The sequence below is a fragment of the Amborella trichopoda genome, chromosome 3 (assembly GCF_054954075.1).
Source record: "Amborella trichopoda isolate Santa Cruz 75 chromosome 3, AtrichopodaSantaCruz75HAP2 v2.0, whole genome shotgun sequence".
In the NCBI taxonomy this organism is placed as follows: domain Eukaryota; kingdom Viridiplantae; phylum Streptophyta; class Magnoliopsida; order Amborellales; family Amborellaceae; genus Amborella; species Amborella trichopoda.
In genome coordinates this window covers 2,958,712-2,981,926 of record NC_142338.1, presented here as the reverse complement: position 1 = coordinate 2,981,926, position 23,215 = coordinate 2,958,712, and the positions used below count along the sequence as shown (strand labels likewise).

The 23,215-nt window shown below is 35.7% G+C and overlaps 3 protein-coding genes across 18 annotated transcripts in view; 1 reads left to right on the top strand and 2 right to left on the bottom strand.

The window, feature by feature from the left end:
* Positions 1–399: 399 nt before the first annotated feature.
* On the bottom strand, positions 400–7,428 carry LOC18439784 (protein N-terminal asparagine amidohydrolase family protein). Of its 2 annotated transcripts, none has more exons than XM_006849942.4 (9): positions 7,279–7,428; positions 5,382–5,564; positions 4,928–4,992; positions 4,713–4,812; positions 4,526–4,564; positions 4,228–4,401; positions 2,653–2,831; positions 2,201–2,320; positions 400–785 (listed from the first exon to the last, which is right to left on the bottom strand). In XM_006849942.4, exons 1-9 carry the CDS (start codon positions 7,318–7,320, stop codon positions 677–679), a joined length of 1,011 nt encoding a protein of 336 aa, XP_006850005.1. In that variant the 5' UTR covers positions 7,321–7,428; the 3' UTR covers positions 400–676. The 2 variants fall into 2 exon arrangements, with proteins under 2 accessions (XP_006850005.1, XP_088718980.1); XM_088862854.1 differs by having other exon boundaries at positions 5,431–5,564.
* Positions 7,429–10,010: 2,582 nt separating this feature from the next.
* Positions 10,011–13,333, bottom strand: LOC105421081 (uncharacterized). Of its 5 annotated transcripts, none has more exons than XR_016052717.1 (4): positions 13,102–13,333; positions 11,776–11,883; positions 11,161–11,369; positions 10,011–10,684 (listed from the first exon to the last, which is right to left on the bottom strand). XR_016052717.1 is itself a non-coding variant. In XM_020670783.2 (4 exons), the coding sequence occupies exon 4, from the start codon at positions 10,652–10,654 to the stop codon at positions 10,142–10,144; it is 513 nt and encodes a 170-aa protein (XP_020526442.1). In that variant the 5' UTR covers positions 10,655–10,684; positions 11,161–11,213; positions 11,776–11,883; positions 13,102–13,333; the 3' UTR covers positions 10,011–10,141. The 5 variants fall into 5 exon arrangements, 3 of the variants coding, with proteins under 3 accessions (XP_020526442.1, XP_020526439.1, XP_088718982.1); XR_016052716.1 differs by having other exon boundaries at positions 11,161–11,349; XM_020670783.2 differs by having other exon boundaries at positions 11,161–11,213.
* Positions 13,334–17,255: 3,922 nt separating this feature from the next.
* Positions 17,256–23,215, top strand: part of LOC18439782 (immunoglobulin) — a 30,378-nt gene continuing 24,418 nt past the window's right edge. For 4 of the 11 annotated variants that reach the window (XR_016052711.1, XR_016052713.1, XM_088862851.1 and 1 more), the window contains exons 1-2: positions 17,256–17,498; positions 21,300–21,585. Coding sequence is in view for 1 of the 11 variants with exons in the window: in XM_088862851.1 (XP_088718977.1) it covers positions 21,549–21,585 (37 nt within the window). In the remaining 10 variants the exon portion in view is untranslated. Of the gene's footprint in view, positions 17,499–17,755; positions 18,327–21,299; positions 21,586–23,215 lie in introns of those variants that run through there. The other 7 variants (XR_016052712.1, XM_088862853.1, XM_006849940.4 and 4 more) reach the window with 3 other exon arrangements.

Sequence of the window (23,215 nt, the reverse complement as noted above, 5' to 3'; positions counted from 1 at the left end):
ACATGCCAGGCTTCTTAGCTCTCTACTTTAACTAGGTCTTTCAAAACAACTAATATTCAACTTTGAAAGAAAAACCCTAATGCAATACCTATGTCTAATAAAATACCTTACTTAGAAGCCAAGAAATCCTCATTCCAAAAGGACTCTAATTACTTGTCCAAACAATCCTAAATTCATAAGAACCAAAAAAAAAAACTAGAAAACCTAAACCCTAAAAATAAACCCTAAGGAACCTAAAAAGCTTAAAACACCCTAAAATGCCTTTACAGCTTAAAAAAGTACAAAACCCTAAAATCCCCAAAAAAGTATCCCTAAAATCATAATAAAATTTTTAAAATGAGAGGCATCATATCCTGCATCATACACACACACAAAAAAAAAAAAACAGTCACACAAGAATAATCTAACAATGGCCTTAAATAAGATATTTAGGCCCTCTCTAGATGCGCCAAAAAGCCTATCAAATAAGGCGTTCTTACCAGTTATGGACACATGTGTTTTCCAAAATGCATCTATTGTGAAGAATTACCTCATTTCGCACAAAAATTGACTGACATTTATGTATATAGGCAGAGAGGATCAAAGCACCAATATCATCAAACAGCATGGGCATACAAGCTCGCTTTATATGGCTCTTCTGCTTGGATTCATACAGGGGCTTAGTAAACAACATGACCTATTGGCATTGCTCCCATCCTCCATTGTCGATTCTCTTAAAAACACGAGGTTGTCTGTTTGGGAATGATGTCTGCCAGTCTGGATATCTAACTAGATAACTAAATGTCCTGAAAATCACCAAGTAAATAAATACATGCTTCGGTTTGCAGAAAAATTCACAAGTTTACAAACGAAATAAATGTTCGAAGAAATTAGCAAGTTCTCAAGATTCATTCACTATGTGTTTGAATATACACATGATGCAGAAACGCAAAATATGTAGTAAGGCCCGTAAGCACGACATGAGCACAGTTGTGTTTGTGTGAAAGGGATATAGAACTATGAGCTCAAAATCTGAGCTGATTTTTGGGCGGCTTAATACAGGGAACCTAGGCTCAGGAGACTCCCTCAATTTTTGGGAGGCTCCCTCTGAATCGCTAGGGTTCAGAACCCAAGCCAATTTAGTGTCACCTTGGCAATTCATGGAAAAGCTTGTCATGATCAGTTACCAGGTGAATAAATTGTGTATTCAGATGTAGGTGTCAGGACAACATTGATGGACATGTAAATTCCATGTGATTTCCATTTCTCGGTGTGATCAGATGTAGGTGTTGTGACAAACATCATCTGGTGTTGTGACAAACATGGATGGGCAAGAAAGTTTCACGTAATTTCCATTTCTATGTTGACTTTCCCTCTATACATGCAAGTTAACCACCAAATGCTTTCAAACTAGTGTAGAATGATGGAATTTGTGCTCTCCCATCACATCTAAGTTTTTTGTATCCAGTACCAAATATAGTTCAACCTGTTTCTTGGATAAAACTGCAGATGCATATCAAAGCTAGAAAGGCTTTCACCATTTTCATCATTTTACTGTTCATTTTGCTACTTCCATCTTATCCAAATATGTTTTGGGTCTTAAGAATTAAATTTAACATATACAAACAATTTAAACAAGGGAAGATGGAATAAATTTATTCGTTTTTCGTTTGGTAATGACATGGTTTCAACTTTCAACAAGCATATAAAAATGGCTCAATGAAATCCATGGTGCAAAGAGATCGGCCCATTTTGGGCATGACATTTCCATTCTATTCCCTCTCTTATCACCACAATAAGATGATGGAAGCAGGAAGTCAGCTCATTTGCATGCAAATTCCAAGTGTTAAGAGTCAAGAGCATGAAAGCCAGCGCTAGAATCACTTAGAATCTGGTTTGGAAATCCATGCGAGTTGAACTTCAGAAAATAGATGAATGAGCTGTCATTCACATTGGTTCACTCAAGTACCTAAACTTTTATGGAAAAGCTGACCATAACCCAATGAACTATGAAAGAACCATAGTCCATTGGGTCAGCGCCACTCAATGGTGAAAGACAAAGTGGGAACCATGGGTCAAAACTCTTCGTCATGGGTCTCACTCCATCTTCAACACTGTCCACTATTTCATTGGATGGTGATGACCCCAATGGCCAAAGGTTTTGTAAGGTCCATCAGAACTTTGTATACTATCCCAAAGTTTATAACCAGCAACTGCATACATTCTCATAGACTTGACAAAGTCAGGAGCCTCTGCATATGGGGAAGTTGAACATCGAATTAGCATTTGGGAATCAGAATGTTGAAGAAGCAGAGAAGCAGTAAACTTCCATTCTTGATGCCTGCATTCACAAGAGGAATAGAACAAGCCCAGCATCTTTGAAGTCATATCGGTAAGGGAAATTGTAACGATAGTTCAATTGATGGTGGAAAGCCATGGTGCGCATTGAAGCTATCACCATTGAATAAAAAGATGGATGATGACCAAAGAAGTTCAAAACCCACCTTTGTCCTGTTCTGGTGGGTTCCATTGTTTCTCCATCATCGTCCATCAGTTATCAGATGGTGATTACCCCAATGGGCTATGGTTTTCTATAGTCCATCAGCTTACAGTATACTTCGCTCCTATCACTAATATAACATATGCATTTTCCGATTTCATTATGTGACATACCATGAGACAGGGGCAATTTGAAATCTGTCATGGTCAGTGTCATATGTCTCCAACAATTTTCCTGTCCAATACACGTCTTCAGAGGAAACAGTAATTCTAACTCTCCTAAGAACTTCATCAGGGCACCTAGAACTTGAATCAAAGATAGCAGGTGCCATAGTGCCAGTCGCTGGTTCAACCTGAGGAAGAAACCAACGGACATCCTTAATTTTCAATACAAACCAGGTATGCAAACCAGATTACTCCCATGAAGTGTATCATAATCCAAAGAAGGATATCAGACGGAGCTCATGTCTTCTTCTAATAGATGGAGCTCATGTCTTCTTCTAGCAGATCCCACTCTCTCGCCATCACAATTCACAGTTCATCATTTCTTGGGATTGTGATTACCAGTTAACCACAATGGAAAATGTTTTACATAATAAATTTTCAAAACGGAGCAACAAATAATATGGATACATGTCAACGGAATACAATCATCAACAACAAGTAAAAGGATACAACTGCAGCTAATTCACCCATATAAAGTATTTCAAATATAAGATAATGGAGAGAGGAAGAGAGAGAGAGAGAGAGAGAGAGAGAGAGAGAGAGAGAGATAGATAGATAGAAAGAGCGAAGAAAGTAATTATTCAACTTTAGGCATCGGTGCAAACTTGTAAAGCATCAAACCTATGATATCAAAAATAAAAAATTGTGGTCGGGAAAGAGAAGCATATGGGCTGTTCGCTGTCTATTCTAAAATAAAAAATAAAAAATTCTAAAAAATATATTTACATCTACTCACTCTCTAAACATATTAAATACACAAGGTTAAATTTTTTTAAGGTTTCGAATATTATTGACATATTTTTCGGAAAATTTGTGTAATATAGAAGGCATTTCTGTAAAATTTTCAATAAATTATGGTATCTTGTTCAAAATTTAAAGGTATCGGGAGTGTTGAAATTTCTAACAACATATTCAAATTAATGGGGGTGATTCTCTTCACTTCAGTTTCGGGCCTAAAACAGAAGAATTCAGCCTATTCAGCTGAAGCAAGAGAATCTATTATATCATGGCATCAACTAATAATAACACATGTCAACCATTAAACAATGTGTCCGAGGTTGACAAGTAAGCCAACTCTGGGCCTATAAGTACTAGATCCATCAAGCATTAAGGCAATGATAGAATTTCATGACAAATATGCCAAGTAAACATTTGAAAGTCCAAGATAACCAATCACCATTTCTTAACCAGTTAAGTAGAAAGGGGTGTAAATGAGGTAAAGGCATTCAATGATGTATCTTGGCATAAATGTATGCCTACAAGGCAATTGCACATCCAGAGATCCAGACATTACATTTAACTTTTGAGAGTCAAACTGAACATACGTAGACATTGTCTAGTTTTACAGAAAATTTTACCCATTAAAAATTTTATGGATTTAAAAGAATCTAAAGGGTCATCTATAAACTAAATGATCTTCCATAATCTTGTCAACATGTGCACAGAGAGGTAAGTGAAACAGATTTAAACTAGAAATAAACATAAAAATATAGAATACTTGAGAAAGGCAAAATATGAACTCACCACAAACCCGCGAATAATGGGAAGGGCAACTCCATCTGAATATTGTGTATTATGTCTGAGGAGGCATAAAGTTTGGAGATGAAAAATGGTTGCACTATCCTGTAGGGCTTCGATTATTTTGGGACACAAACCCCAAGAATATCCATCAGATCTTTCTGAGTTTGTTCCAGAATGCTGCAATAAAATTTTAAATGAAATACTCAATATATACCACTCAAAAAAATAAAAAAATAAAAAAATAAAAACAAACAAAGGGTCCTCTGTATGGACTAGTAGGCAATGCATCCCAGGTCCAAACCTCATATGGTGCATCTTCATATCCACCAATAAGATGCACCTAAAGAAGTGACATGACAAATATTCTCAGAAAAGAACCCAACTATGGCAGAGGAAAGGAAAAACAAAATGCTAAAACATTAACAAAATATATGCAAGAGAATAGAATTTTAGAGGCATGGGAGAATAAGATAATAGGGAAGACAGACATCTAATTCAGCTTTGACATCTTCATGTGTGACAGATGACAACATCTGGCTCAGGCCTGAATCAACAAGCCCCGGAGAATCGAGATGACCGACTGAGGTACTGTAGTCACAAGAACAATAAAAATTTCAAATAAGTTAGAAAGCAAACCGAACAAGACTCTTTACTGAATTATCATATGCATAAATAGCCAAAAACTTACAAACCAATAACTTACAAACCAGACTTCCGGTTTCGAACTACAAGGCCCACACATGTGGTTGCTTCATCCGTGCCAACTAACTACAAGAAATGGAAAAAGAGAGGAATAATGTATGAGATAATAATAAGGCTCCTAGATGTGCATAACAAAGCTATTGATTGTAGACTTCGTCATAGGGGATGAAGAAAATATTCAATCATCTGATAAGATAAAATCTAAATCCTCTGAACTCAAAAATACTTTTAAGTTCTCGAAGTTATGTTATGGTCCCATTCCTATAGAGGATGATACACACACCCCACATAGTATGAGTGCGAGTGTGTGTGTGTGTGTGTGTGAGAGAGAGAGAGAGAGAGAGAGAAAGAGAGAGAGAGAGAGATCTTAACATACAGATAACTCTCTTTCAAGAAACCCAACTTATACAAACTTGTAAAAGAACATGTCACAGAATTTGAGAAAATCAACCAACCTCAACAAGTGAAGGATTAACAGTTGCATATTCTCTTTGGAATACATACACATGTCTAAGAGATGAATGGCGTTCGGAAGTGGAAGCACAAAATGAGATTTTCCTTTCTGGAATTGATTTGAAACAATTTGTTGCAGACACCAAAGTAGGGTGTTCCAATAAAATCAGCAAGTCTTCATATCCCTGCCAATAGATCAACAAACAACTCAAATATTCTAAACTCATGGATGATTTGGTTTGGTCAAAGTTATAAGGATCTAAAGGCCATAAGTAAACATGTTGCATCAATGTGTATGTAGGCAAAATCTCCTTTGAGAATATCATGAAGATGGGTATATCATGTTTCCCATTATGACATAACAAGAGACCATGGAAATATTTTGTGTGAAAAAGTATTTCAATACCCAATGTCCAAGTCATGGTCTAGCTACCAAATCAATTGGTCATTGTGTTTCTTCCCACCTTATAATTTAGTGCATGGTGATGCCTCTAGTCCTTTAAAATTAGTCACTAATTTCACCAAAACAAAAACAGAGAGCCAAAACTTTACAAATGGTGGATTATATCATTGCTAATTAATTGTGCAGAAGTGAATGAGTTACACTGCCTTCTCAAGGAATGGGTAGGCTTAGAAATCAATATGAGTACAATTATAGTTTAAGATGGCAAAATTTATAGAGATATCCACCGGAAAAATGAATCTTCAGACAACAGGGAATCTGATGGGCAGAGTTTAAGGTACTTGGTCTTTTAAGAGTTTTTGAAAGCCATTTTGGCACCTAATGAATTAGGTATGCAGTGATTTTGGGTTGATATTGATAAAATTAGAAGTAGATGAATTATATTGTGCGCATTGGAGATTCCGTCCACTATAATTTGGTTTACTTATTCATGGTTATTTGCTTGTCTACAAAATCTATTTGTGTCAAAGACCAGCCAAACTTAAACTTCAATGATACCCCAAAATAACACTCATATCTACAATAAAAGCAAAATGTTATTCGTAATATGGTTACGGATACAGATACCACAGACACTGGTTGCAGGCTCTTGGCCTGGTGATTCGGATATAAGGCCCATAAGTAACTCAGGAGTCTAAGGTTCGAATTCAAGCCAAATAACCAACAAAGAATAAAAATGAAATGATAGATGCCACTATTATCTTATCAACAAACTTGTAGTTGAATGAGACCATGATCAACAACAAATTCAATTATTCCGAGGCAAAATAATTCCTCCCTAGTTTATCAGCGACAAATTCCATAACATCTTCTCCCAAGCATTTGATCATTTTCTTTCCCTTTTCATATTAAACAAAATTTTGATATCAAACAGTGCGCTTCTAATAAAAAAATGCATTTTTCAAGAAATTCCTCCCTAGCTTATCAGCGACAAATTCATAACATCTTCTCCCAAGCATTTGATCATTTTCTTTCTCTTTTCAAGGTATACAAAAGTTCGATATCAAACAGTGCGCTTCTAATAAAAAAATGTATTTTTCACGAAATTCTCCCTCGTTTATCAGTGACAAATTCCATAACATCTTCTCCCAAGCATTTGATCATTGTCTTTGTCTTTTCAAATTAAACAAAAGTTCGATATCAAACAGTGCGTTTCTAATAAAAAAAAACATGTATTTTTCAAGAAATTCATCTTTTATACAGTATAAAATCCATGAATAAGGACAAAAAATTGATAACAGATAACTGGGGCTTGCAGATAAATCTCTCCTAATGAACTGATTCAGGATATGTCCATTAAAATTGAAGTATAACAAAATAAGGTTAGCAGTAGTTCTGGCTGCCATGTAGAAGAAAACCGCCAATTTTTTGGGCAAGTGAAAATATCAAATTTTGCAGAGTACAAAGAGGAAAACTAAACAGAGAGAGATGGTTACCTCAGAAGAGGAAGAGAAAGCAAGCCCACCAACGAAAATCATTCCTCCTCTCCAATTCCTTTGCTGCTGCTTGTTTCTTTTGTTTTGTCAGGAAACAGGAGAGGGGAGGACTTCACTCTCTGCGATTTTTTCCCCTCCACCCCACTTCATACGGAATTAGGAGTGTAACAATCCGGTGATTTTTAATTAGGATCGTTGATTTGTATGGGAATCAGCCACCCACCAATTTTGTTTTATTTTTATATTATTTTTAAGTTTTGTCTGATTTTTTTAGATCCCTTAAGCTCTACCCAATAAACTCTTATTTTTTTATTTACTATATTTAATATTTTTTAGATCATCCATTCGAACCGAGACCCGATTTGAATGGCTATACTAAAATCCAATATGGATTTATGGATGAAGGATCCACCCACCTTTCCGGATTTTAGTACATTGGGAAATTCATATCCTTTCCAACTACACTCAACAGGAAATTTTTATTCTCCAGGTAATATCTTGTCATTTGTCTACCTCAATCTTCGGTCATTTTTCGATATTATTTTATCTCAGGAGCCCCTTTAGTGACTACAATACCTTGCTTTTTCAAATGAAAAAAAGCTTATACAAGGCATAAATACGTATTGAACGTAAGGTTGCAGGGTTCTTCACTACTTATATTAATTGGATAGTTCATTGTCTTTTAAGACATCAAAACTTGTATAAAGTTTATAATTTTCAAAATGATTTAATTGATTACCTCTTTGGAGTCTATAGTCTCTGTAGTATGTACATTAGGAAAGGAGTTGGGCTGTGGTGGTAGTACCTCATACCTAGTTATCACTTATGGTTTTCAATCCTACTGACACCACCAACTGACATTTAAAAAATAAATAAATAAATAAAGCTAACTCATTTATCGATTTGAAAAAACCAGTAGGGGGTTGCCTTCCTCATTAAATTAAAAAAAAAAAGTCTCTAGAGACTGAAAGGATCTTTTGTTTAATCAAAGATCTTTCCATTCCTTTTAGAATCACCACATGGGAATTGAGAAAAAAAAATTTAATTAATTTGAATTCTTTAGCACTTATACCATCAAAAATTTGGCGTCCACTTGGAACATAATTCTTTTAGGCACATACAGAACACATTTTGGGAGTTAGTCTCCAGATTGCAAAATTTTGGATCCCAAAAATGCTTCTAGGCAGGGTTCTACCAAGTGAATAAAGCCCTTCCAATAAAGCATGTATTCTTTTGGTTTTTCTTTCATTAGATTGGCCGGTCCAATGGGTAGATTGTGATCGTTACCTTTGCCGGTCCAATGGGTAGATTGTGATCGTTAACTTTGTCGGTCTGGTTCAAAGCCAAAACTTGATGTTGGTTGATAAATAATTAAAATCAATACTTGACTGATTCTAACTTTCAGGCAGACACTTTTAATCATTAACCCAAGAAAACAAAGGTGATTTTTTTATAATATATTTCATATATTTTAATTATTATTATTATTTGTATCTATCTTTTAAAATTTGATCCAACCAATTTAATTGATGGTCAATCTGGTTTGAATTGGACAAAACCCCTCATCAGTTTGGTGGTCCTTTCACTTCATAATTTTTTAAGGCAACTAACTTGATGCAAGTGGAGAAAGAAAAAGGAACTAGACTATAACTTTCCATAGAATACGGGAAAGTTATACATTACCGGAACGATCATGCGAACTGAGCAGTTCGGGTGCTCAAGGTAGCCATAGAACCATGGCGAGTCATCTGAGACAGGATCATGAAGATGGCCAAACCTTTGGCCCAAGGAAAATAATGCAAGTAAAGTTAAATAAGACAGTGGTAAAACTCCATAAAACTTTATTTGTAAAAATAAGATTGCAAAAATCTAGGAATAGAATTGATAACTATCTCAAAAGACATGCCCACTTTTAAACTTTGTTTTAAAACATGCGTCAAATTTATACCACCTAACTAAAATAGGCAAAGCATCACAACTTCTGCAAATAGAGGGGCAGCTTTTTACAAACCACACCCAAGAAAATCTCTCTCTCTCTCTCTCTCTCTCTCTAACATATAACTTTCTTCCAGCTTTGATAAATGGTATGAAGTTTATCATCTCCAAAAATGGTGTGCACCATGTCTAAGCATCCAAGAGAAACAGGACAGCATCCAATAATGGGATACAGAGAAATTAAATCAATCATATCTATACATCCAGGCAGCTGGAAACCATGTTAGCCGCCTCCATTGACATGCGTGATCTAAAAATTTTAGCATTTCTTTTGCCTCCCTATCAACATTTTGAAGTGAAATCATAGATAAATATGGATTTTGTGTGTAAAGCCTTCAAAATAATGCATAATCAGATGGTAAGTCTTCTCAGTTAAAGAAATCATGGAGAAGGAAGACTTTTGGTGTTCATCAGCTGTTTCAAAATTTGAATCTCTAGATGAGCCATACCAGGGTTACCTTAAACCTCGATTAGGCTGTAATAGTGGTTAAGCCAAAAGGAGGGCCTCTCATACAATGAACTCTGTTTTCTCCAGAAGAAAGCAAATAAATAGCATGGGAAAACAGCAACTCTCATGGTTACCAATAAAGGAAATAAAAATATCATAAATCCCAACTTTCTAGCGATGGATCGAGAGAAAGAGAGAGAGAGAGAGAGAGAGAGAGAGAGAGAGAGATGAAAAACATTTTCTTCAGAAGCCATGCTGCTCAGGGACACAAGATACATCCAAAACCAAAGAAAATAAAACCCGAATAGATTAAATGATTTACTAAGCTCAAAAAAAATCAAAACCATCGCAGAATATGGCCCTTGCAGCCATCCACAAAAGCAATGCCAGAATACAATCACAAGATAGAATTAACTTAAATCAATTCACCGGAATTTTTAGCCGAATTTTCAGAGAGCATGAGCCACAAGGAAGAAGCAACTCCCTCTCCACCGCGCCTAATCCATGTTTTCCGATTCTCTTTCCATTTAGAGAAACCCCCATCTCTCCAAGCTCACTAGAACTGACCCAATAGTAATCTCCACATCTGCATGGATGATAAAGCTCAAAAGCTTCGCCTTCACTATCTTGTTCTATTCCCATTTCTTCTAACTCTACATCATCTGCAACTGCTAAAAGCTGCCTAGAAGCCCGCAACTCTCTATCATAGTTGGCCCGAGATCTTGGGTCCCCAAGGATTTCCCATGCTTTCCGTATTTTAAGGAAATCTTCCCTTGATTTTTCCTCTCCTTCACAATTATTATTTGATTTATCAGGGTGGAAAATGAGGATAGAGGATCGGTAGCTGGAGCGAATTTCTTCATGAGTTGCATCTTCCTTTAAAGAGAGGATTTCATAGTGGGTTTTAGAGTATTTCTCACCTCCAAGAAGCATGACTAGGCCTATGAATAGCAGCAACCCTCACTATAAGAAAAAGGGTAAAGTATATACATGATTAGTATTTGCATAGTTGTATGAAGTTATATTTACCATGAAAAAGAGGAAGAAGTATGACCATGTGTGCGGCTTATAGAGAGCAAGAGAGAGAGAGCAAGAGCGAGAGAGAGCAAGGGCGAGAGAGAGAGAGAGTATTCAGACATGTACAAGAGAAGGGGTACGCATGATTTCCAAAAGGAAAGCAGTGTTGCATACCTATGTCCTATATTGCGTAGTTTGGACAAAAAACAACCAAACACATGATTTCCAAATGGACTACAGCGTTGCATACCTATGTGCTATATTGGACAACGAACAACCAAACACCTGTGGGGCTCACTATCTACATTTTGCTTTTTTATGAGTCATTTCCATATTTTTAAGTTGCTTGCAAGATACAAGCAGCAACTAAGACTTAATTCAAAAAAACAGGGTTAAAAGTACAAAAATTGGTTGAAAAGTACCTCTCATTAGCCTGCAATCTATGGAGTTATGGTCCTTCATGCACTGAGCCAATCTATAGAAGGCAATAAAATACTAAATTGTCAAAAACCATCTTGGTTAATTACAACCAATTCCTTCTTTGGAAGTCGGATCAGAAGCAGGTTGATTCCAACCCATTCCTCCTTTGGAAGCCATGATTCTAGCAAGAGCTGACTTTAGACTATGTTGTCTAATTAAAAAAGTTAAGAACAAGAATTGCATACTCATTAGTCACTTATTACTAGAACCACATGAACAAATTCATGCAAATGAGGGTCAAATGCCATACAACATTTACAATGAAGAACTTGTGTAATTCAAATTAAGAAATATTATCATTGCATGATAGCTTGGATTCCTCATTGTTTCTCACTTTTTTTAATTCTTTGGAAATGCCCTACATGGATGATCATAAGACGGTGAAACCACCGGTAGCATTCTTGAACATAAGTACATCAACAATTATGAAATGCTTGAACATAAGTAAACATACCCTCAAACAACTCATTTCACTGAATAAAACTAAAGCACAAAAAAAAGATGAAATAACATTTCCAAAATTCTATTGAAGGCATCAAGGAGCTATGGAAACATACCTGCCAGAGAGATTTCCAAAATTCTAGTTGATTCACGAGTACTTCTCATAAATTATAACATCTTGATTGATTCGCGAAATTCAAAGAATAACTTGTTAGAGAGAAGTCCTGGAAGAAAGCATAAACAAACAATGGCCAGTCATGTAGGGAGCTGAACTTTGTTCTTGATAACAACTACACATGGATGTTGATTCAAAACCCAAGTGCAATACATCGCAGCAGTATGGTGGATAACAGTATTAATCACAAACTTGCTTAAATTTTCCTACTTTTTCTTGAATAACAAGTAAAATCATTTTCCCTTTTTCATGGAGCATGAGCCTTGACTAATTATATATTCATTAAAAATAATGGAAATTTACCACAATCACTTCACGAGATTTCCAAAAGGAAGAAAAGCTGCAATTCAGTTTGGATATTAAGAGTCCTGTTTCCCCAACAGACAAGCAAAAACATGCATGTGTTCTCTCAAAAGAGGTAATGCAAACAAAACTTTCAGAGTTGTTAGTTTTAAATTATAGAAGTGGTTCTTCTCTTTATAATTATACAAGCACTACCAAGAAAAGAAAATTAAAATACTTCTATAACATTTTTTGAGAAAGAAAAATAAACCAGTCTCACAGTTCAAAAAAAAAAAAAAAAGTATCTAATGTAAACTCATTACCAAAAAGTAGATATTAACCTAATTTTCTCGCTCAGAAAAAAAAAAGGACACATTTTATCTGATTTCAGGATCCACACTGACGTTGCGCTCAAGAGCTCCCATTCCTCATATTGAAAACCTCAAACAAGAACTAAGCATTTCTCTCTCTAATTGCACTTAAAGGTCTCCTCTTAAAATCAACAGACAAAACCCTTGAATCTCCTGTACATGTCTTAAAACACAGTACCAAGAAAACCCAAATAATTCAAACCCACGAACCCCCCTTCAAACCCAATTCTCAGAGCTTAAGCTCAGGGCTTTTAGTGAGAGAAAAAAAACCGGAGTTACAGTAGATTCTGGGCTTTTGTTCTCTTCATTAAAGTTTGTGTAATTTGGCGTAGTCAATGGAGGTAATAATAGGAATATTGGAGCATTGAATGATGGGGGTTTTGCACAAAGGGGTTTTGCACCACGGATTGAATGGAGGAGAGAGAAGGACTGGGGGAAGGTGAGTTAATGGTCTTTTTTATGAGAGAGAGAGAGGAGCGATTTCCATAACCATTACCGAGAGCGAGAGATGAAAGAGAAAGCAGATAGAACATGGGAGAAAGAGCGAGAAGAGCAGATGAGAGACAGAGAGAGAAGAGCAGATGAGAGAGAGAGAGAGAGAAATTGGGATGTACCTGGTTCGAAGAAGAAGGCAAATCCCGCGAGAGGTGGAAGCAGTGTAAGGGTTCTCGAAAAATAATGCATATCATATGCGTTTACTTACAAATAAAGGGACAATCCAAACCATATGTCACAATATGTATTGTTTCCAAGGCTTAAAATCTATCTGTTGACACCCAAAATTGTTAATTATTAAAGTCGAGATGATTAATGCGATGGTTTTCCAGTTCCAGGAGAATAATTTCGAGTAAATTTGAGCTGCAGTTCCTCTTTATCTTATAATTACATTTTTTAAATGAAAAAATTTGTATATGACGTCAACCTTATACTATAGAAGTAAGACGCACCCAAGAGATACACCAAGAAAATGATTATTTGTTGTTGAAGTTATCAGTGAAGCTAGCAAGTGGAGCCCACAACTGCTTGTAAGGTAGGAAAGGAGATCAAATTCGAATTCGAAGCAATGGATATCTTGTAATCCTACTGCTTGTAAGGTATGAAATGAGATCAAATTTAAATTCGAAGCAATGGATGTCTTGTAATCTTACTGCTTGTAAAGTATGAAAGGAGATCAAATTAAAATTCGAAACAATGGATGTCTTGTAATCCAGTGAGTCATGTGCATTCCCCGATAGCAATTACATTCGGCCTAATCTCTATCCACAACTGACCCATCTCCTTAAAGCCAAGTAGACATGGTTGCTATGTACAATCTCTCATTGCGGATCGAACATGGGTGAAAAGATACAGACCCCCGATATGTCAGTTGCCTAAGTGGTATTTTACCCTTGACCCGTTTAAGCTGCAGTTCAAGCATAAACAGAAAATTCAGGTGCCAGATTGAGATATAGCAACAATTCTATGTTCAAGTGCATATGTGAATCTAGATTGAGCATATTCGTATCCAGTCCGAGGATCAGATTATTCAATTAGCATCAATTACCAGTTGATAAAAACCTGAATTAGGCATGGGACGAGGAGAGATATCGAAGCAAGAGGAGGAAGTAATCAGATGAGGGCTTTATTCTTCAGTCAAAAGAGTATACGTGAGGAATCTCTCAAAGGGACACGTTATTTGATATCTGGTTCTTTCGAACTAGGTTGAACTTCTATAAAGGCTAATACCGGAAACGAAGTTTGTTTCCATTTGAATCTTCACTTCAGTCAATGATTCGAAGACTTATTTTCCTTGTTAGTGATTCGAAGACTTATTTTCCTTATCCTCAATCTTGATCCACATACAGATTTGGGAATTATGATACTTGTTGAAAAACCTCCGATTGATCATCTTGATATTGGAATGCATAGTTATGAAAATAATATGATTTCAACTTATGAAAATAATACATTATATAACACATTATTTGAACCGTCAATCTTCAAAATTTTAAAGGGTTTATAGATTCACTCGATCTTCACTATTTTTGAAGATTTGAATATTATAAATTTGGTGAATATAAAATTTTAGGTTGTAGCAAGGGTTTTCGATATCAAAACAACATCTTTCGACACTATTTAGTAGCGTGCTTTAGTTAGATTATTGGGAAATTTATTAATACCCCCCAAAATCAACTTTCTACACATCGAACCCCCTTATACCCTAAACCCCAACACTACTTTTTCTTTGTATTTGCCTTCAATAAATAAAATTTCAATGAAAATGAGACCAAAGTACCCCTTTTAATACCAAAATGTGTAGGTAGTTGATTTTGGGGTATTTATAATTTTTTTCTAGATTATTCAGGGTTGACACCCTATATAAACCACACCCTTTGTTAAATAATTTCAAAAAACTTTCTACAACACACCAATAAGGGTAATCTAGATATTCCAAACATAAATGGCCGATATACACTATACACAACAAAGGGATACTTTGTTATTTTAGGAAATGGTGTGGTTTGTATAAAGTCTCAACCTTAAACAATCAAAGTAAGTTACAAATCTAAATCTTGCTAAACATGTACTTTTAATGCTCAAAATACTATGATGGCTAACAAATATATATTCACACCTAAATATAAAATCCAAAGCTCCAAAAAAGTAAGGCACACCTCCAAATCTTACTAAAATATGTAACTTCAGAATTGAAAATATTTACAATGCTTAAAAAGCTACTTTTACACCTAAAAATATAGTTTAAAGCTCAAAAAATGATGCAGACAAGGGAGGCAATGGGTTAGGCGGGCTGACAATAACAAAGTAGGCCCTAGGGCAGTCCAAAACAATGGTGGCCCCGGTCGACTATTACTTTTTCATCTTTTTTGCATTGCTTTTGTTTAATTTTACCTGGCCTGGCCCGACCCTGATATGGTCAGGGCCAGGCTTGGATCAGCTATCAAGGGAATTGGGTTGGGCTAGGGCTGGCCCAACCTGTTGCTAGCTCTAGAAGTGGATCAAGTAGATCTATAAAATATTCCAAATACTTGAAACATGGATTGTATACAAATATACAATTTACTTTTTACACCGAGAGGTCACAATTATTCCTATTCATTGGATATCAATTTGGATAGCTTAAGATGAGTTGCAAAGTCCAAAAAAAATTTATTTTTATTTTAACTTTGAGTATATTCAATAATACTGATACAACCACCCAAATTAAAATCAAAAGGACATGAATGATTGTGACCTCATTGTACAAAAAGTAAATAGTCTATTTGTATGTTTTTTCTTTAAAAAAGACTCTCTAAAATTCTAAATATTGTATTATAATATCTATTATTTTTAAGACTCGGTTTGTCTTTATTTTTTTTGAAAAAAAGATATAACCCTCATCTAAAAGTTTAATCCCAAATAACCCCCTGATGCTATGATTATCCCATGGAAACCTCCAAGTTAAATACCTCCTTACCCTTTCTATTGTCAAAATTACATAATTTCACCGATTTTTTTTCTTATTCAACCAATTACCTAAAGGAAATTTGTCTAATACGAGGTAGATCGCATAACTACATACACGGTAAAAAAAGTGTAAAGCGTCCATCTTAAAGATGGATGCAAGTAGATTATTATTTCTAGGTTTAAAATTTTATTGATTTTTTCATATTCATGATTTTCGTGTTAGATATTACATGTCCTTAAAAATCACGTCCAAAACTCCATCTAAAAAATACATTTATCAATAGGCCCACATTTCTACATATGCGAGCTTGGGCGCATAGAAACCGGGTCCTTATCTAAATCCTGAAATATCTGTCAATCTCTCTCTTTTTTCTTCACCCATGTACTTTTTCCTCTCTCTCTCGAGTCACCTTCACTGCATGCCTATGTATCTCTCTCATCTTGCCACAAGCAAGTTAAAATATGTATCACACATTTGTTTATTATTATGAGGTTATTAGAAATAAAAAACATACATTCCATAATTTGAATAATGAAAAAGGTCAAAAAGGGGTTAAACATTATTTTTAGTTTACCTTAATGGATTCCATGTATGAGACCGATGGTTATTTGGGATACTACTTTGAGAGAGGGGGTGTATGTCATTTGTATATATTTGGGATGAAATTTTTATGAGGCCTAGGCTTTATGAAAACAAAATAAAGCCTCGCATCAAATCCAAAACCCACTTTTGGCATCGGAAATATCCATAATGGCTCTAAAATCAATTTCCAACACCGATAATAACACTTAAAACTAAAAGATTAATACAGATTGGACTTATATTTAAGGTGAAATGGATGGTTTAGATTATTTCTTACAATATACACTATGTTTAAGAGCTTGAAATCTTATTTTTTTTCACAATCATAATGTTGAAGCCGAGATAATCGATTTAAAGATTTTTCAATGCTTAAATTGCAATATACAACTAGTTATGAGGTGAAATGGACGGTCTAGATTATTTCTCATAATATACACTAATTTTAAGAGCTTCAAATCCTAATTTGTTTCACTCAGAATTGTGAAGCCAAGATAATCGATTTAAAGATTTTTAAATGCTTAAATTGCAATGTACAACTAGTTATGAGGTGAGGCTATACTTATTTTCACCGTTTTCCTTTATTTGTTTTTCAAAATCTATATACATGTCGAGATCAAGATGATCAATTGTAACTTTTTTGTTTTTTGACGACGCAATACTTTTGCCGGGTGATTTTTCGAGGCGCACCTTACGTCTCATAACACTACCATATTTGAACTTTTTCCTAAAAACTTTACCAGCATTTTGGGATTCTGTGGTTTCACTCCAAAGGCTTTAAGAACCAACATTTTACATTTCAGTGAAGAAGTGACGTAGAAGAGCATTTTCTGAAACAAAAGTCTTATTCAACTCCTCCAACTGAAACCCTTGCCTCTCTGTTCCGAATTACCTGCCATTTCTTTTGGAGAGAGAGAGGAGGTGTGATTTTCATTAGAAGACTGATTCGGGAGTTGCAGAATTGGCTCTTAAGATCCAGATTCTCAGGTGCTTCTCAACCCTAATTATCGTTCTTTGCTTTTGTTGAGCTTTCAATTTTGGAGCCTCGAGAAACAATGCGATGCACCTTATAACCTAGAGAAATATGGCATGCAACATTATGTTAAGACATGGTCAGGGAGATTGCGACTGCTATATGTTTTCGAACTAAATCTATAGACTTTCACGTATCTGTGTTTGAATATTCATCCATTATTAGAAAGCTTGCTCCATCCATTCATTTTGTTTCAAATGTTAAATTGCAGCGATCTGCGGATTGCTTAATCTCACACAAGTCGAAATGGATAATTTTGCTTGTGTTGGTGCCCTACAATCAAGACTTGGGCACGAAAGCTGTAATTTGGATATTGTGGCCTTTTTCCCCACCTATTTATCGTGAGCGTTTCAAATTGAATACATTTTACTTTCATGTTATTAAGTCTTCTGTCTTGAATATGATAATTCTAAGTATTAGATGGTTTTTCAAATCAGTTTCATAGTTTATTTGGGGAGATCCAGAAGAGAGGAAAAGTTATTTTTGGGGAAATCCTTTTCCTCTGTTGAATAATTCAGTATTGACAGTTCGCAAAGGCACAAAGGCAAAGTTGATGCACGTGAGGCCATGGTTTGGGAACATTTTGAGGCTTACTTAGTTTCTGAAACTGAAAACAAATCTGTTAGGGATTTGGCATGTGTATATGCCCTATTCAAATGAATGTTCATTAGCAAAAAAATACCCGATACCACAAACCAAAATTAAAGACATTTCAACCTCTTTTTTTCTTTTTCTCCCGCATCAGATCCGGAAGTTTATGCATAACATCGAAAATCCTCAAGGTATGCCTATCTCTTTCTCTCTGATCTCTCTCTTGTGCAGGTGTTCTCTCTCAGGTTCCTTGTTTTCCAGCCTTCTCTCATCTATTACAAGTTCCTCTCTTCTTCTCTTTTTCTCTCTGGCTAATCTCACATTTCTTTATTTTCAGCTCTCTTTCTCTCTCCTCTATATCTCTTTTTCTCTCTAATTCTTCTTTTGTTCTCTCTCTTTCTTTGTAACTTAACCGTGCCGTTTCTAGGGTTTCACCATTTCTTATCTCCTCTCTCTCTAGGCTCCTCTAGCTGTCTACCCCTGGTTTGAGCCTGGATTTGCAAGGCTTGAACTACTATTTTATTGGTTGATTTTGTTAGGGCTTTGTGAGATACTTCTTATTTTTTTGTGTTTTGGTGAATGTGTTGGGAACTTGTCATTTTGGGTGTTGATTCTGCTCATATTGTTTTTAATTTTTTTGATTGTTGATTCTGTGATTGCTTGATCTTTGTTGATCCTGCTTGATTTATCATATTGTATGGGATTTTTTTGCAAATTTTATAGTCTGCATACCTGTATTATAGCAGTTTTTACAATACCCCTCAAGCCAATTGTAGCAGAACAGATAGCCATCACAATAGATGAGAACAAAAATCTCACAATGTTGGCTGAGGTAGCCTTCTTTTTCCCACATGCTATTATACTGGCTTGAGATGCCATATATATATATATATATATATATATATATATATATATATATATATATATATATATATATATATATATATATATAAAGAAAAAAAAAAAACTACAAAATGAACGAATGATCACTACATCGTTTTCGGTTTTGGTCAATCTCTTGGCCTCGATAAAACGAGGAAATCCTTTTGCTAAATATGGCTAAAGAATTCATTGAATTTGGATAAAAATTGGACCTGGATGCCCAATTTGTTTTTTAACATTCATCATTATTGTTGATAGGTTTGATTTATTTCAACAAAAATTCTGACTACCACTCATGGAATTTCCAAATTTGAGTTTATATTTTCCTTCTTTTATCAATTAATCATTGAATTCTAAGATTTAGCTAAAAACTCTCTACAAAATGTCCAATCCTATGTTGTAAAAGTAATCTACTGCTCTAGCTTGAGTCTACAAGCCATGCTCCTATGATTCGAGCCCCCCCTCCTCTCTTTCTCTTTCTCTGTCTCTGTCTCTGTCTCTGTCTCTCTCATTTGACCCGAAAGTGCGTTCTGAAAATCATTATGAGCAAAGAACCAGTTCTCTGAATTGATTGGTGCATATTTTGCGTTTGTTAATTTTTGAACCATTAGTGGAGACATTGAGTTTAAATTTATCTTCCATTATCCCATAGCTAATATTGTGTCTTCTATTATTCCATTGTGGAGTTTTGTCGGGTAATAATGAAGAGCAAAGCATGGCATGGTTTTCTAACATCTGAATTATAAAGATTAGAATGTAGCATAGCTTGGTTCCTTAATTTTAAGTGTTAGAGGCCAAATGTCTTTAGATCATAGCGCGTGAGGCCAAACACGCTTGAGAGAATCTGGTTCATTCGTTCTCTCATTTGGTCTTTTTAGAGTGATGCATATTTTTTCTTGATTGTGTTTTGTGGCATCTATTATTGTTTAATATAGCTTCAAAAAACAGATCATAACATTCCCTTGGGTCTTAAAAAACTAAATAATTGTTTGTTTGAGCTAATATGTTGAGAGGGGGCATTGCCATCGACATGTGGAAGGAGCAGTGTACTCTTCAAGGTAATTTGGGATGTATCAGGTCTTGGTGGCATGAGCTACTTCTTTTATTTTCTTGAGTGATTTTAGTTAGACTTATAGTTCGTCTAGTATGACTTTCTTGTCTATTTGCTGGACCTGCTTTCTTGATGTACCAAGACGTGAATGTCTTTCCCGTATTTTTGAAGTTGTCCTTGTACCTATCTTTTGTCATATCAACGAGCCTTTTTAGAATGTTCAACTTGTTAACTATCATAAGTGAATGATGTGGTAACGATCTTGTACACTTTTTTTGTTTGATTGGATCTGTGAGCAACAACTATACTTCCTTTGGCATTCATGATGTTATTTTTTGTAGCTGGACAATGAATTACGCCTTAGAGTATATATTGTGTTCATGTTATGAGGAGAAATTGAGATGTGTTTAGTTTTTACTGTTTATTTTGTAACATAAAAGACAAGAGTATGGGCTTTCATTACACAAATCCTGGAAGAACAAGAATTGCTCCCTTGTTCTTTGTTCTCACTTTCCCTTCTGAGTCCATCTCACCATCTGAGCCCATCCAAAATCAAGTGAGGAAACTGAATATTGCTACCAAATTTGTTCCATATTGACAATTATCGTGTTAATGGCTACTGAAAACAAAGTATGATAATTGCTTGGGTCATCAGCCATGTTAATATTGTTGGTTTTGAACCCTAGTTTATATCAAAATTCAGTGTTGTGCATCAGGTCTGTAAACCAATTGGAAAGGAATAGGCACCATTTAATCTACACCATTCAATTTCTCTCTCTCTCTCTCTCACACACACACACACACACACACACACACACATACCCGCATGAAAACTCTACAAAATGGCCATGAATGAAATTCTACAGTAATTTCACTCATGCGCCTAAAGGCTATCAACCATCTGATAAAAGATTGGATGGTTGAGAGCATGTAATAGTATTTTAATTTTAATATTTTTATACAAATCAGATCAACATGAAATTTGAAGCATGTGTACATCACATCAACCCTCACCCAATAATAATTTATTGATTTTTTGCATATTTCAAAATGATCCCATGTTACAAGGGCAGTTTAGCCATTTTTAATTATATAAAATATTTGTTTGTTTTATTTGTGCGCGAGATAGAGATGCATCATCATCATCATCAAAGCCTTATCACTATATGTGCTAGTCAAATCCTATTCTATTGGAGTAGCTTTTTTTACCCTTGTTTGTTCAAAATGGCAGGGGAACCCTTGACTATTTATCACCGCAACTAGGCGTCGTTGCGGCATGTCGCTTTGAGGGAATTCCCCTAGCCAATTGTTGCTTATTTCTTATCGCACCCGGATGCCAGGACATTACTTCGCTTAGAGGGGACAACCTAGCTTGAGCATATAACATAGGATCATGATTCATGAAATAGATGCGGCAAAAGTTTTATGCTGGCTGCCAATCTAGTACAACCCTCCTCCTTTCTCCAGGCTTGGGATTGACATGATCGGCTGGAGACCAGCCATGGTGGAGTTGCAAGGTAGGGTGCATCTACCCTTCAAATTTCAAATCGAACAAAATTGTAGGAAAAAAGTAAAATTTGTACACCAAAATATACTTTCAACTGTCCGATCAAAATTGGAGGGTGGATAGCCTTTAGGTCCATAAGAAAGATTACTGTAGCATTCACTGATGGATGTTTTATAGGGTTTTCCACACAGACACACACACATGTTCACTAGATCCTTAAATTTCCCAACGGCCATGTCATTGAAAAAGTATTAAAAGGAACATGGTCAAAAGTAACGGCAAATATTTCTTTTTATTTTTCGTTTTGATGAACAGCAAAACTTCATTTGTTAGTCTTATGAACACATTTGCTCTGGTGTTTACAACATGCAAAATGCAGCCAAACAGCCACAAACTGCATTCTCTCCTCAAACCATGAGCTGTTAGAAGGGACCCAAACGACCTCATATCCCAAATTCATCAACAAATTTTAATTTATGTTTTAAAAGGAATGCTGATGCATTTTCCTTTGCAGCCAAACAAGAGCTAAGTTGTGGTGCTTCCTTCATACATTGGGATTTGAATTAGAATCCAAAAGTATTTGTGCTTTCAATATGCCTGTTTTCTATTTTACTTCTTATCAGTTGTATATTTCCATGCATCTTGAAATTGATAAGCTGTTAGGCATTACTTTTTGGTTATCTTTGTGTAATTCATCAAATGTTGGAACCCTTATTGTTGCAAGGGTTCTCTTTTTTAAAAACGTATTTGCAAGGGTTCTCTTATTTGTTGTTTTGCTTATTAAGTCATTTTTCTGTTGTCATGACTCTCTTTCTTCTTCTTGGTTTTTATTTCCTATTTCTCTTTTTCATTTTGGAGTCTGCCCTAATTGCTGTAACTTTAGTTTTTCTAGAAATGGGCACAAGGTTAGGTGGTCAGGGTGGTGGGTCGCCACAACGTGATGTCTTGAGTTCCATTCCTACCGGGTAGGGGACTCCATCCCCATTGAACTACTACCCCCCCACCCCACCCCACACAAAAAAGAAAAGAAAAAGGAAGAAGCCACCAGTTTATATATAAAAACCAAAGCCCAAGAAGTGACAATCTACTGATTCACTTTAGTAATTCCATTCTCTCTTAATCCCAACATGATGCCCAACGCCATTGTTTTGAAACTGACTGACCTTTACTGGGAAATGGGATTGAGCTTTATCCAATGATCATATCTTTGACTGAAGCCGGAACACCTACTTAGGCCATAGGAAGCAACCATATGGGCCCAGTTGGAGGATAGAATCCCGCAAATGTACCCATAGGTGGTCCGCAGGCTCAACTGCTCTCTTATTGTCATACTCATGTTCAAGAATGGTGCATAGAGTTATAGTCAATGTGGCATGCAGAAAGATAAATCTAGTTTTGCAGCATTTTTGGAATAGTTTAAAAATTAAGTAATGACCGGCAAGTTTCGATTGATGCAAAAATCATATGGCATGTGCAGTGTTCTAAAATGTGGTTGCATCGTCGCATATGTGGCCGTATCGCCGCATCATGCGGTATGCGGTGGACTCCGCATCAGAACTGGCCGCATATGCTCTTTTGACCTATGCGGCCGCATATGCGTCGCATCATAGTCGCATCCCGCATCGCATCGCATCCCATCC